General features: G+C 25.2%; 1 protein-coding gene across 6 annotated transcripts in view; it reads right to left on the bottom strand.

Moving 5' to 3' along the window:
• Nucleotides 1-13,581, bottom strand: part of LOC145838108 (tudor domain-containing protein 1-like) — a 41,694-nt gene extending 28,113 nt beyond the window's left edge. For 3 of the 6 annotated variants that reach the window (XM_082945645.1, XM_082945647.1, XM_082945648.1), the window contains exons 1-6: nt 13,464-13,581; nt 12,108-12,252; nt 5,921-5,967; nt 5,435-5,465; nt 3,333-3,385; nt 259-423 (exon numbers count right to left, since the gene is read on the bottom strand). In XM_082945645.1, the coding sequence (XP_082801771.1) occupies nt 259-423; nt 3,333-3,385; nt 5,435-5,465; nt 5,921-5,967; nt 12,108-12,252; nt 13,464-13,493 (471 nt within the window). In that variant the 5' untranslated portion in view covers nt 13,494-13,581. Of the gene's footprint in view, nt 1-258; nt 424-1,220; nt 1,332-3,332; nt 3,386-5,434; nt 5,466-5,920; nt 5,968-10,510; nt 10,625-12,107; nt 12,253-12,924; nt 13,006-13,463 lie in introns of those variants that run through there. The other 3 variants (XM_082945649.1, XM_082945646.1, XM_082945650.1) reach the window with 3 other exon arrangements.
• Between the last annotated feature and the right edge of the window lie 667 nt (nt 13,582-14,248).

Here is a 14,248-nt window from a genome sequence, read left to right as displayed (position 1 = left end):
CTGTTTTATTAAACAAAGGAAGTTCGCGAACAAAAACATACTCTTTATATGATTACCGCAAAAAAAAGATAACAGTTTTTTGAAAACAGTAGTAAAATTAAAAACTGTGTATTTTATCAATTTCCCTTCTGTACCGCAGAATGTTTAAGACACAACAATAAGGATGTATACTTTAATTTAAATTAAGTTTTTAAAGCATATAAACCTGAAAATTTATTTTTAATTTAAGCAACAACTCTAAATATTATTGTTTCAAACTTGTATTAAATTATCATCTTGCAGAGTTGCTAAACTTAAAACTGAGTAATTAATCATCGGTTCATCAATTGATATTACTTCGATGTCACTTTTTTGAATCAACTGTTGAGATTCTTCATGAAGTATAATTTCATCATAATGTTGCCCACTTATTGGTTTGTATCGCTGTAAACAAAAAATTCAACCATTATCATAATTTTTAAGCATATAATGAACTTTAAGTATAAATATAAAAACACAAGCAAAACGTGAAGCACTTAAATAAGTTTAATCATAAAACAATATCTTAAGATTTAGATGTTTAAAAATACCATTTGTTAATAATGTTTGCTAATTAAAGAACACAATAAAACAAGCTGATTTTGTTATAACAGCAACGATTCAAAATTTACTCAATTTATTAAATTTAACTTTAGACAAATTAAAGAATTTTTTATGGATACACTTCTTGATTTAAAAAAAACTTGAAATTCAAGAAAATTTACAAAAAGTCATAAAAATTACATAAATTCAAGAAGTGCCTCCATAAAACTTTCTTTAACTCGTCTTAAATTGTGCACAACTTGTTTTTGTGATAATTTCAACATGTAAAAAATTCCAGCTAAAAACTCTAAGGTTGCATTTTTTTGGGTCCCATACAGTTTGCATTGGGGTGGTTCTCAGAAAATCTAATGGTGCCAAGGTGAAAATTCATCTAAAACTTTGTGAGGGTGGTTTTGTGATATTTGCCATATGCAAAATTTTTAGTTGAAAACTCAAGGTCGCGTATTTATAAGCACCCTGATATGTATGTTTCTGCATTAGATGATCACAAGCTTTGTGATAAATACTGTTTTTGAAGATAGAACGTTAAAAGTATAAATCGATTGTGATGTTTGGATATTTTTGTGTAAACATGCTATTTTGTCGCTGTGTCAAAGTGACGTATTGTGTCATTTTGTCGCTATGCCAAAGTGACGCACCGTGTCATTTTGTCGCTGTGCCAAAGTGACCCTCTGTGCCAAAGTGACGGGCCGTGTCGTTTTGTTGCTGTGCCAAAGTGATGTACCGTGTCATTTTGTCGCCGTACCAAAGTGACCCTCCGTGCCAAGGTGACGCACCGTGTCATTTTGTCGCTGTGCTAAAGTGACGCACCGTGTCATTTTGTTGCTGTGCCAAAGTGACCCTCTGTGTCAAAGTGACGCACCGTGCCATTTTGTTGCTGTGCCAAAGTGACCCTCTGTGTCAAAGTGACGCACCGTGTCATTTTGTTGCCGTGTCATTCTGACACCCACCCCAATAACTTCTATTCTTTCAATAAAAAAATTAATTTAGTTTTAAAAATTCAACAGATACAAACTTAGATTGCATTAAAATAAAGTATTTGTAAAGATATACAATATTAACTTCTTGAGAAAACTTATTCCCTTTTTCCAGTTTTACGCGATTTGGGCCCACTGTGGAGGTCTAATTAATATATACAAGCCTTTTTTTTAATTTTAAATACTTATTGAGCTATTTTAAAATTACTTAAAGTAAACATATTTTTAAACTTATTTAATCTATATCGTATAAAATACTTAAGTTTTGCAAAAAAGAAATATAGATATTAATAAGACTTACATATGTACTTTTTTATTTTTTGAAATATTTTTTGAAATACTTTTTGAGCAGTGATCTTTTAAATTTTATTTTAAGAATTTGAATTGTCCAAACTTGAATAGTCGTGCACCCATTAGAAAATAGTTTGAATTTTTTTTTTTGACATTTTGACTGACAAATTTTAATTTTACAACACTAAGTACATACTCACTAAATACATATTTTTTACTTCAATATTAACTTCACTTTTAATAAAAGAGTTTAATATAGGCTTAATTCATAATAAATATAAATTTTAGGTTTGAAACAAAAAGTACAATGTTATTGCTAAGAATAGTGAAGAACTAATTTCAAGGTTTAAAAATTTTTAAATAAGCATTCCAAAATCCACAAAAATCATGTTCTTGAACAAAATTAGTTATATAAAATAAAAAACATTGAAACTGGATCAACAAAATTTCATATTAAGTCTAAAAAAATATGACCAGAGATTTTTTAAAAATTTTAAAACTATCCTGAGATTTTTATAAAAATCAAAACTGTCCTGAGTCATCCTGACTTAAAAAAAAAAGTCAAAATATCCTGAATTATCATTAGATTTTCAAAATATCCGAAGTATAATATCAAGTTATCCTGAGTAAGCTGAGTGTTTGGGCAACCCTGTTTTAGAAAAAAAATGACATTTAAACAATCAACTCAAAACAAAACTAACATATTCTTTTTTAGTTCAGAAAATTTCATTCATTTGTACTGACAAACACTAACATTTTATCTTCAAAAACTAAATATTTATTTAGTAACAAATTCACATCTCAATATAATCTAATCAAGACAAAAAATAATCCAAAACTTGTTTTAGAAACTAAGAAATTATCAAGCCCTTAAACAAACGAAATACCATTTAAAGCTAAATGCTTGCTTTAAAAAATAACAATTCAATAATCTACTCCAGAAAATTCTGAAATTTTCAAGTATTTGAACTGACAATAACTAATATTTAAGAATTGTCAAGCATTTAAAGTGACAAAAAACTTATTTAGCCTGACGCGTACGAGCCCTGATAAATGAAAAAGCAGAAGTATTTAAAATGTGTTATAATCCTTTCTAAACCGTTTGAGTCGTCTGATAAATGTTGTGTTTAGTTTTTGGGATTACTTTTTTGAGTATGTTACTAGTCTGAAGCTGAATTATTTCAGCCCTTTGCACAAGCGTATGCTACTGGCTAATAAAAGCTTACGTTTCTTATTACTAAAACTCTTAGTTTATACTAAGAGCTAAATTTATTGTTAGTGTTTAAACTAGATAGTAATTAATTAAAATTAAACTCTAGTAATTATGTTATATATCAAACTAAGCAATACTAGTAGTAATAATATGTTTTAGACTTATCTAAGATAATCCTGATAAGATAATTAATTGAAAATATTTAACAATAATCAACACTCAAGTTTTAATTTAAAATTTAATAAATTTGGCAATAAAAAAAAACTCACGTTGATTGAATTAACATAGTCAAAGTCTGTTTCCATGCCAGATGGAATTATTTCTGTTGTTTAATAAATTACTAAACAAATACAAAAATATTAAAACATTATGCTATTATTACATACTAATTTAGATAAGACAGTTCAAGTGTTATTATCTTGTAAACTAAAAAAACAATAACATGTTAGTAAGTTGGTTACACATTTCAAACTCCAATACTTATAACTCTTAAAAAGTTAAGGGCAACATCTCAAAATGTAATAAGTACTAGAAAAAATTAAAATGTTCTTGTATGTCTATTCTACACAGTAAGATTATGATGGTAAAAAATCTGTAAAGAAAATATTTATAAAAACAAAAAAAAATAATCACTATATTCGAGTAAGTTTTAAAACCTTTATTGTCATATCCCAAAATAAAAAACTAATTTTTAAGAAACAACAAAAGCTCATGTAAGTCTAACTAATAAGATTATGATGTTAAAATATTAGATTTTTCACCTTTATTAAAAAGATATAAACCATAATTCAGGACTATTACAATTAAAATTTTTGGAATTTAAATTGTTGGACTTTGAATAGTTGTGCACCCTAAAAAGTTTCATTCAAAATTTAAGAACGAAGTATAAAGTGTATTATTATATTCACCCAATTAGTTTAAAGTGAATATCTTATTCTATTCATCTCTTCTTTTCATCTTAAAGATTTTCTTTTCAAAATTTTACGTTTCAAACTTATTACGTTTTAAACTTATTACGTTTCAAACTTATTACGTTTCAAACTTATTACGTTTCAAACTTATTACGTTTCTTACGTGGTCTATTCTTCTTGGCTTGTTTTTTATTAAATTTCTTTTTGCTAATTTGAACCATATTTAACTGTTTTTTTTTTATAACTTAATACGTGTTTCTTAATCTTTTTCAACTGAGGACTTTTTTAACTTTCTTAACTTATTATGTTTTTAATGTTTTTATTTTTAATCTGCAAGTTTAAAAAGAGTCCTTCAACAATTAAAACTGTATTTTAGTTTAATTTAAATTTCACTAGATTTAAAATGTGTTATTAAATTATACCAACTTTATTCAACTTTTATTTTAGTTTCAATTATATTTTAAATCTAGTTTAGTTTAAGTTAAGTTTTTATTTATCTATATTTTAAAAATAATTTAAACATCTCGTTAATGATCATCTTTAAAATGATAAATTTGGAAGCAAAAAATATTGAGTTAAAATATTAACTTTTAGAAAAATTAAAGTTAGAAACGCATTTATTATATAAGAAAAAAAATCGAAACTGGAATTACTGAGTTACAAACCTAAAACTGCTTAATGAATTCGAGTTAAGAGCATAGGGGGGGTAAACACCTTTTTTTGGTTTTTGATCTTATTTTATATAGTTTTTACTAAGCTACAAGATGATTTTTACAGATTTAAAAAATTCAAAATAATTTTTGAGATATAGCCGGTCAAAGTCGGAGGCAACAATAGGAACCCTATAGAAGGCGCAAACTAAAACCGCAAATAACTAGAAATCACTAAAAATCTATCTCCTCCTACGTTTTTAGAGATATCTACCTCAAACTTTCAGGAAGTGTTCCTTGCAATATTTAGAAAATTCTGTCAGAACAGAATTTTGAAAAATTAAAAAAAAAAAATTATAACAAAAAAACAAAAAAAAAACTGTTTTTTGGATTGTTTTTTATATAAAATTTTCATTTTTTTTTTTTTTAAACTCCTTCCGACAGAATTTTCTAAATATATCAAGGAACATTTCCTGAAAGTTTGAGGTAGTTATCTCAAAAAACGTAGAAGATAGATTTTTAGTGAAATAGTCTATTTTTGCCGTTTTAGTTTGCGCCTCCCATAAGGAACCTATTGTTGCCTCCAACTTTGACCGGCTATATCTCAAAAATTATTTTTAATTTTTCAAATCCGGTAAAAGCATCTTGTAGCTTTGTAAAAAATATATAAAAAAAGATCAAAAACCAAAAAAGAGTGTATACCCCCCCCCCCTATGCCCTTAATATTGTTGATTTTACTTTAAACTGTTTATACAAGCTTAAAGTGTAAATTAAACAGTATAACTTTAACATTAAAAATTACAATCTTACTTGCATGTAGGCTGTGTTTTTGGAGATTAGCCTGTAAACATTTTTAAATTAGGCATTAAGAAATTACTAATAAAACTAAAATAGTATCAGTAAGTTTATACTAGTCTTTTTAATGCTAAATTTTGTAAAATTATTTTAGACAATATTAGCTTAATAATTTTTGAAAGTAATAAAATGTTGTAAAAAAGTTAGTACTTTATATAATATTTTCATTTAAGATAAACTATTCCACGATACAAAGTTTAAAATTTTTAGGTTACATAAAAGTTACTTCAAATTTTGTAGATTTTACAGTAATTCGTACTTTTAAACTTACTGTAAACGCATATTTTGTTTAGTATCAAGTAATTTTATCATATTTTATGTTGTGCTTTCTAGTGTACAATGTTAACCTCAAGTTATTTTGGAAAACTAACAATACTTAGTAAACTAAAAACTTTCTATTCTGTAACGAGTAGTAATTTTTTAAGTTTCAAAAGTACAAACCGAGACAAGCTTTTGATCATCATCTTCTAAAAACTTGGATAGTGTACCTTTAAAAACAAATATTATAAATTAAGCAACTTAGATAAACTAAACTACAACTATAAATTTTTAAGGATCTGTACACATCAGTGGTTCTCGACCTTTTTGAAATCTAAGCACAGTAGATCAGTGTACAAAAAAATCTAGATTATTTAAAGCAGTGTTCCACCAAGTGTACACAGAACTTTTTTGTGAACAAAAATAAAGATTTTTTCTAGCTATTAACAATAAAAGTTTTAGCTTAAATTAACTTATAGAATATAAAACTACATAAGTAGCCTTGATTATAATCAAAAAATACTAATTTCTTATGAATATTCCAAAAATTTAGAAAAAAAAAATTTTATTTCATAAAATAAACTATTAGCTTTTTGTACTTCGAAGCAGTGGCGTCGCGTGGTATTTTTTTTAGGTGGTGCAGAATTTAAAAAAATATCAATTATTTTAATAAAAATATGTTTTTACTGTCAAGTTTGAAAACAACTGAACTTTTGCTACACCTGAAGATAAGCTTTGCTTTTAAGGGCATAGGGGAGATGAAACAATTTGAATTTATTTTATGTAGTTTTTACTAAGCTACAAGATGCTTTTTACAGATTTTAAAAGTTCAGTATATGTTTTAAGATATAGCCGGTCAAAGTCAAAGGCAACAAAAGGTTCATAATGGGAGGCACAAACTAAAACAGTGTTTAAAAAAATGTTTTACCCCCCCCCCCCCTTTATGCCCTTAACATCTACTTTAGAATTATTTTACTGAAATTACTTTATACAGTTTTAATTTAACTACAAGTCATCTTTTATCAATATAAAAAATTCTTAAAATTTTTGAGATATGGTAATTCACAGTCAGAGGTACAAATGAATCCTTATTTTTATAATATAAACTCAAACAACAAATAAATCAAATCACTAAAATCATATCTTTTTTTTATAAGTTGGCCTCAAAATCTTTAGATGTTTCTTTTATAAAACAAAAAAAATGCCAAATTAGATATTTGAAACACTAAGAAAAAAAAAGTTATAACAATAGTTTTTTTTTGTATATATAAAAATATATATTGATACTTAAAAATTGAAAACTTCTCTTCAACAAAAGTATAAAGTTTTGAAAAATTAGGATGAAAAAGTTTAATTAAATATTGTTTTAAAAATGATGGAGAATATAGGTTTTCAGTAAAATTGTATTTTTTGCTGTTTTGGTTTGCTCCTTGTATAATAAACCATTGTACTCTCTGGCTTTGACTGGTTGTAACTAAAAGTTTAATTGGAAGTTCCAAGTTTATTAAAGAGTAACTATTAGCTTTCTGAAAAAGTTAAAATAAGAACAACATGTAAAAAAGTGCCTATACACCCTCCCCCCTTACTCCTCACTAATTTGCACATTTTTTTTTACAAACATTAACATTTTTATTATTATTTTTTCTAATTTTAATGTTTTTTGTTGGAGGTTTAAAATTAAATAGTTTTTTAAGGGTATCTTTTCTTTATTTAATATTTATTTGTTTTTCATTTTAATGACAGTATTTTTCTCAGGAGCTCAACTTTTTTAAGTTTAGTTGTGAGGCTGTTGAACTTTTCAAGAATTTTAAAGATAATTTATAAATATTTATCCATTATAGAAGTAAAAGTTTGGTTAGTTAGTTTTCATGTGGCCATAGGGGTAAAACACTTATTTGTTAATTTTAAATAACCTTGATATTCTCAGAGTAAAAATTAAAACTACTTTAGTCAGCCTGAATATTTTTCTTATTTGGTCTGTTTTAATTTATCTTGGGTCATCTTGAATTTTTAAGATTTCTAAGTTAACCTGATTATGAGGCAAGGCAACCATGTTTCAACAATTTTATCTAAAATTTTTGCTTTGTTTATGAAAAAATTAAACCAAGAGTTATATAAAGTAGAGGTAGACTAAATTTTCCTAAAATGTTAAACTACTCTAAGTAATCACAGTTTCTAAATTAAGGCTATTTACTTTATTTAAATATGTGATTGTTTCAATAAAACTATTTTTTATTTAATATAAATCTAAAATATTTTTCTGTAAGAGTGAACTAGAAGTTTATAATAAACTTCTTAATTCTTTTTTTCAGAACTTGAATTTTATTATTTATTTTACTAACTTTATGATAACAATAATCAGTTATAGTTAAGTTTATGTATGCAGATTAAAATAAAAAATCAAATTTTTAAGACTTTGGTGATTTAGGGTTTTTATCTTTTTTTTCAAAATATGCAATTTATGACAAATCTTTTAATAGAAGTGATCTGTTAAATTTAAAAAATCATGTGGGTACATAAACTCAAGTTTAATCCTTTGCAGTAGCTTGCTTTGTTTTTATTTTATGTTTACAATAGCTTGTAGATGATACTTAAGCAAGTCCTGTTTTAGGGAATTTTCAACTTAGCTTATTTACCGCAAGATATTGATTTTGCGGTAATTCTTGAAGAAATTTTGCTTTTTTGAGTTCATTTGCGGCAGTCAGCTAAGAGTTTGCGGCAGTGAAGTGGGCAAAATGGTCGTTTTCAAAATTGAAGTTTTAAAAGAGATTTCGTTCAAAAAAATAACGAAAACATTATAGATACTTATTTTTTTTCTTAGAAAATTTCAAGGTGGTGCAGTTGCGGCAGTGCAACACCCCACGCGACGCCCCTGCTTCGAAGACTATGTTTTATCTAATAACTTCATTTATTTTAACATTAATATTTGTAGTATTTATTAAACCACAATGAAAAAATATTTGGTAATAAAGCCTTTATTTATAACTACAGTTTATTCCATTAATGGAAAAAGGGAAAATTTATTTTTTTGAAACTTTCTTTTTAAATAGTGTCCGAAAAATCAAGATTGCAGCGCATTTAGCACTTCAAACTACTTTAAAAACTTTGATATAACATAAACAATGCCAGTTGGCACGATGCATTTGAAGAGTTTTAAAACATATCAAGGTTTGATGTCTTTAATAATGGAAGATCAACTGTCAATGAAAAATCCTTTAAAAAACTACTTTCAAAATACCTACTTAAGGATTTTTGACATAGTTTTAGTAGTTGAAAATTTGCGGCCCAAATTGACTGATCGTATCTCAAAAAATAATTTGAATTTTTTAAAACGATAAAAAGCATCTTAAAGTTTAGAAAAAACTCTATAAAATAAGATTAACTTGTAAAAAACATGGTTTACCCCCCCCCCCCCTATGGCCTTAAGTCATTGTGATTTTATGTATGTCACTGCAACTTAATTATTGGTCAGTACTTTGTAAGCTCAATAACAAGTTTGGTTTTTTTTTGTGTTTTATTTTCTAAAATTTAATTTTTTTCATTTTTGATTTTTACATTCGAACTAAATCTGCTTCCTAATTGTATATAACTTCGATTTAATCTTTACAAGCATTTAATATATAATATACATGTTACATCAAGTTTCTGTGACTTTTATTGTCTTTGCCATTGTTGAGTTTTATAAAATTTTATTGATTCACTAACTAATGGTTGATGTTTTATTTTTGTCCAAAATAGATTATAAACATAAAAACTAATTTAACAAACTTTGCAATACAAATTAAGGGCATAGGGGGGGGTAAACACCCTTTTTTGGTTTTTGATCTTATTTTATATAGTTTTTACTAAGCTACAAGATGCTTTTTACAGATTTAAAAAATTCAAAATAATTTTTGAGATAAAGCCGGTCAAAGTCGGAGTCAACAATAGGTTCCTTATGGGAGGCGCAAACTAAAACGGCAAAAATAGACTATTTTACTAAAAATCTATCTTCTTCTACGTTTTTTGAGATAAATACCTCAAACTTTCAGGAAATGTTCCTTGATATATTTATAAAATTCTGTCGGAAGGGATTTTGAAAAAAATAAAAAATAAAAATTTTATATAAAAAATAAACAAAAAAAACAGTTTTTTTTTTCTTTTTTTGTTATAAAATTATTATTTTTTAATTTTTTTAAATTCTGTTCCGACAGAATTTTTTAAATATATCAAGGAACATTTCCTGAAAATTTGAGGTAGTTATCTCAAAAAACATAGGAGGAGATAGATTTTTAGTGATTTCTAGTTATTTGCCGTTTTAGTTTGCGCCTCCCATAAGGATCCTATTGTTGCCTCCGACTTTGACCGGCTATATCTCAAAAATTATTTTGAATTTTTTAAATCTGTAAAAAGCATCTTGTAGCTTAGTAAAAACTATATAAAATAAGATCAAAAACCAAAAAAGGGTGTTTACCCCCCCCCTATGCCCTTAAACAGTTGAAAAACCTCATTTATATTGTGACGTAATTATTAGATGTAATGAATGTGTGTCGTTCATTCATTAACAACAGTAAATTTGAATCAGTTATTCTTTCCATTAACGTGAGTGCTTTGTTTATATTATGATTTGTTGTTTTGTTGTGTACTTTAGTTTACTTTAAGTGTTTTAGACTTAATAATTACAAATATTATGTAGTTTTATAACAGTCGGATTTAATATTAAGTACTTTACCTATTATTAACTATTATCTGTAGAAATTATCTTATTTTAATAAAAAACATGTATACACCCACTTTATTCTATGCTTCTATTCTTTCATTATCGTGATTATTTTTTACAGAACCCAGTTGAAGTGTTTTGATTCGTTAACAGACAGAAACATATGTTGGTACAATAAAGGAAGATTACTGTACAATTTGTTTTTATTTATAATCCAGTGAAGTTATTTCACTAGGATCTTTTGTTAGCAAACGATTAAACCTATATTTTGAACAGTTAGTTTTAAATAAATAGTCTTTTTTGTTGTTTTAGTTTTCCCTTCCCATAGGGAACCTATTATGCGGCCCAACGTTGACTGGTCACATCTCAAAAAACAATTCGAATTTTTTAAAACGATAAAAAGCATCTTGAAGATTAGAAAAAACTCTATAAAATCAGATCAACTTGTAAAAAACATGAGAGATAGCTTGTTAAAGTCTTAGGGTACAATAGGATCCTCATGGTAGAAGAAAATTAAAAGGCAATAAAATTAGAAAATACTAAAATCTATACCTCCTACGTTTAAAAGATAAATATCTCAATTTTTTAGGAAATATTCCTTGCAATATTTATAAAAATTTGTGTTAAATTTTTTTTTTAAACTATTAAATAAGATTTATGTCAAAAAGTAAAAAAAAAAAATATTTTTTTAAATTGTCATTAATTAAAATAAATTCAAACTTCTTAAATAACTTATAAAAAAATGCATTCCATAGTCTTTTGTCTAAAGAGTTTTACAAACAATATATTCAAAAGATTCAATTATGTACCATTTTTTGGGTTACATGAGAACTCAAATTCCGGCAACTTAAATTCTTGGAAAAGTATTTAGAAGACTATATCTCAGTAGCTAATATAAATTTGAAAATAATAAAAAATATATATGTAGATCTTATTAATATCTACAAGCCACTTTTTTATCTTTTCTAAATCTAAAATAATTTTCAAGATATTTTAAAATTACTAAAAATAACTTTTTTTTTTTTTATTTAGGCCATATCTCAAAAATATTTAACGTTTTTCAAAATGAAAAAAAATGGCTTGTAGATATTAATATAACATACAAATGTATTTTTTTATATTGACAAATATACAGTATTTTTTTACATGAGGCTGTTTCAATCTTTTTTTAACAATTTGAATTGTTGGAATTTGAATTGTCCAAATTTGAATAGTCATGCACCCCATTTTTAGACAGCTTGACATAAAGCATAACAAAGAAAACTAATTAGTTTTACAACTATTTCACATTTATTTGTGCAAAAAGGTACTGTCTCTTTGATCTTATCAAAGTTATAACTTTTTTAACTAAAAACAGACAATGCTTAAAAACTAATATTTAACTTAAAAGTCAAATGCAAATAACAAATTATTAGATTCAATTATAAGTTTAGATGCTTGATAGCAATTACTGACTTCAATCGCTAAAATAAGAAGTCAGAAAAGCATAAAAAATATAAAATGACTTTATTAAATATATTATCTAAAATATAAAAAAACAAAATATTATTATCTAACTTGTTTTTAATACATGTTGTTTACTCAACAAATTTAACCTGATAACTTGTAGAATAATATTTAGTCTCTTATTTGTAAATATTATTTATTTTTATATTATAAAGACATAAATACCTGTATAGATTTCAAAATTTTCCACTATTTCCTTTATTTTATTTAAAACTGAGTTGGATTTGCGTAAAAATTCTGATAAATCTGCTTTTGTTTTAATATATTTTTCATGTGTACTAAATAGCAAAGCTGTTGCATGTTCTTCTACCTATTTTTAATTTTAAAAATAAATTATTTTACATTCACACTATTATGATGCTAAAGTTCAACAGTGATACACATCCTTCTCTCTAAATTAGAAAATAATATTTTGTCAGTTCTAATTGAAAGTATTTTCAACAAGTTTAAAGGAAAGACTTGAATATTTCCTATGTTATTGCTTGAACTTCTAAACAACCCAGTTTTTTTATCTTTTTTTTTGTATTTTGGATTTTATTTTAGTCTCTTTATTCAATTGTGAGATTACTTTGTTCAAGTGTATATTACTACACTATTCCATGTTTAGTTATTTTAAATGAAATGTTTTTAGCTGCATATTTACAAGGAACTCATGAGTTAATATTAGTTAGTATAAAAATATTAAAACATATATTTATAAGCTTATGGACAGTTCATTTAGAATTCTGATGTAATTTTCATCTTATTTTTTATAACAAAAGTTTATACATTTTGAAAGTTGTATTTTTTTTACAAGTTTTTTTAAATTATAATTAATAGTATGATTTGTGGTTTTATAACTTAACTTTAACAAATACATTAATAATAATTCACTATTTAACTTCAAATCCTAAAATGATACTCTTGTTCATAATTCAAACTTTAATTTAGTTTTACTTTTTAATAATTTTTCTGTAACAAAATATATAGATTTTTATAGTACTTGCTTGTGAAGTCCCTGGGTAATGAAAGAGGCTCTCCACTTTTTGTAGGTGCCACATTAGAATATTTTTGTAGAATATTATTTAATTAGGCTTAAATCTATTTAATACACTTTTATAAGTACTAAATATGTAAAAAGAAAGAATTTGACTTATACTGTATAACTTGTATAACTGAAAAAAAGGGGGAAAACTTAATTACATTTTGGTTGAACTTACTGTGTTTATTTAATTGATTAGTGAATATAATTTTTCTGTAATAGGTATACAAAATATGTTTTATTTTGTACTGATTTAATTGTATATAAACTGATAATACTTGTTTAACAATTTTACAAGGAAACTCACTATTTTTTTAATACTGGTTACTTTAAAAACATCTAGTTTTTTTTTAACTTAATTAGTTTTAAATTAAAAACAATATTTTTAGCAACTAAATTGATGACAGTAGTCACTAAATATTCAGTATTCAATATTCCCAAATAATTAATAAATCTTGTAACACTTATTACTTTTACCAATTGCTATAACTAATCCTCACTTCAAGTCGAGAATTCTTTAAATTTTCCATTATACTCTTGTAACAGAGGTTATTTTGTTTTTCATAGCTTTTTATAAGCTCTTGTAACAGATCATTATGTTGTAAACTTTTATTGGAATCCATTTGGTTCTATATTCTTAAAATATCTAGGAAACTAAATAGTTTAAAATTGATTATAAACAGCTGTTGTTGAAATATTTTTTCTGAATTATTAACTAAGTACACTTTTAATTAAATAATATATAATTAGATTTCATAAATTTCGATTAAGCTATTTTTAAATAAAATTGATAATCAAAAAAAAATGGAACTATAAATTTGACAACCTATTAACAAACATCAGGTACAATTTTAAGTTAAATAAACTACTAGTTCAGGCCAGGGGGGGTACAACATTTTTTTTACAAAAATTGACTTTGGCTTTTATATGAAAGCTTTAAGTACAAACTACTAACCAGTTTTTATAGAATTCAAAAATATAATTTAACTTTTGAGATATTTAATTTTTTTTTAAAATTTTCCACTATAAACGCATTGACCGCAAATTTTTTGGGGTCAATTTTCTCGGAAATTTTAAAATTCACTAAAAATCTATCTCCTCCTTCATTTTTCAAGCAATCTTCTTCAAATTTTCAGGAAACATTCCTTAGAATAAATGGAAAAAACGTTACTTAAGAATTTTATTGATTTAAAAGAAATAAAAATTTTATCACAAAAATTAAAAAAAAAGTGTTCTTTTTCAATAAAAATATATTTTTACAATTTTTTTTTCAAATTCCAAAGTA

The sequence above is a fragment of the Thalia democratica genome, chromosome 6, assembly GCF_965202585.1.
Source record: "Thalia democratica chromosome 6, ktThaDemo2.hap1.1, whole genome shotgun sequence".
Taxonomy (NCBI): Eukaryota; Metazoa; Chordata; class Thaliacea; order Salpida; family Salpidae; genus Thalia; species Thalia democratica.
This window is presented reverse-complemented; position numbering and strand designations above follow the sequence as displayed.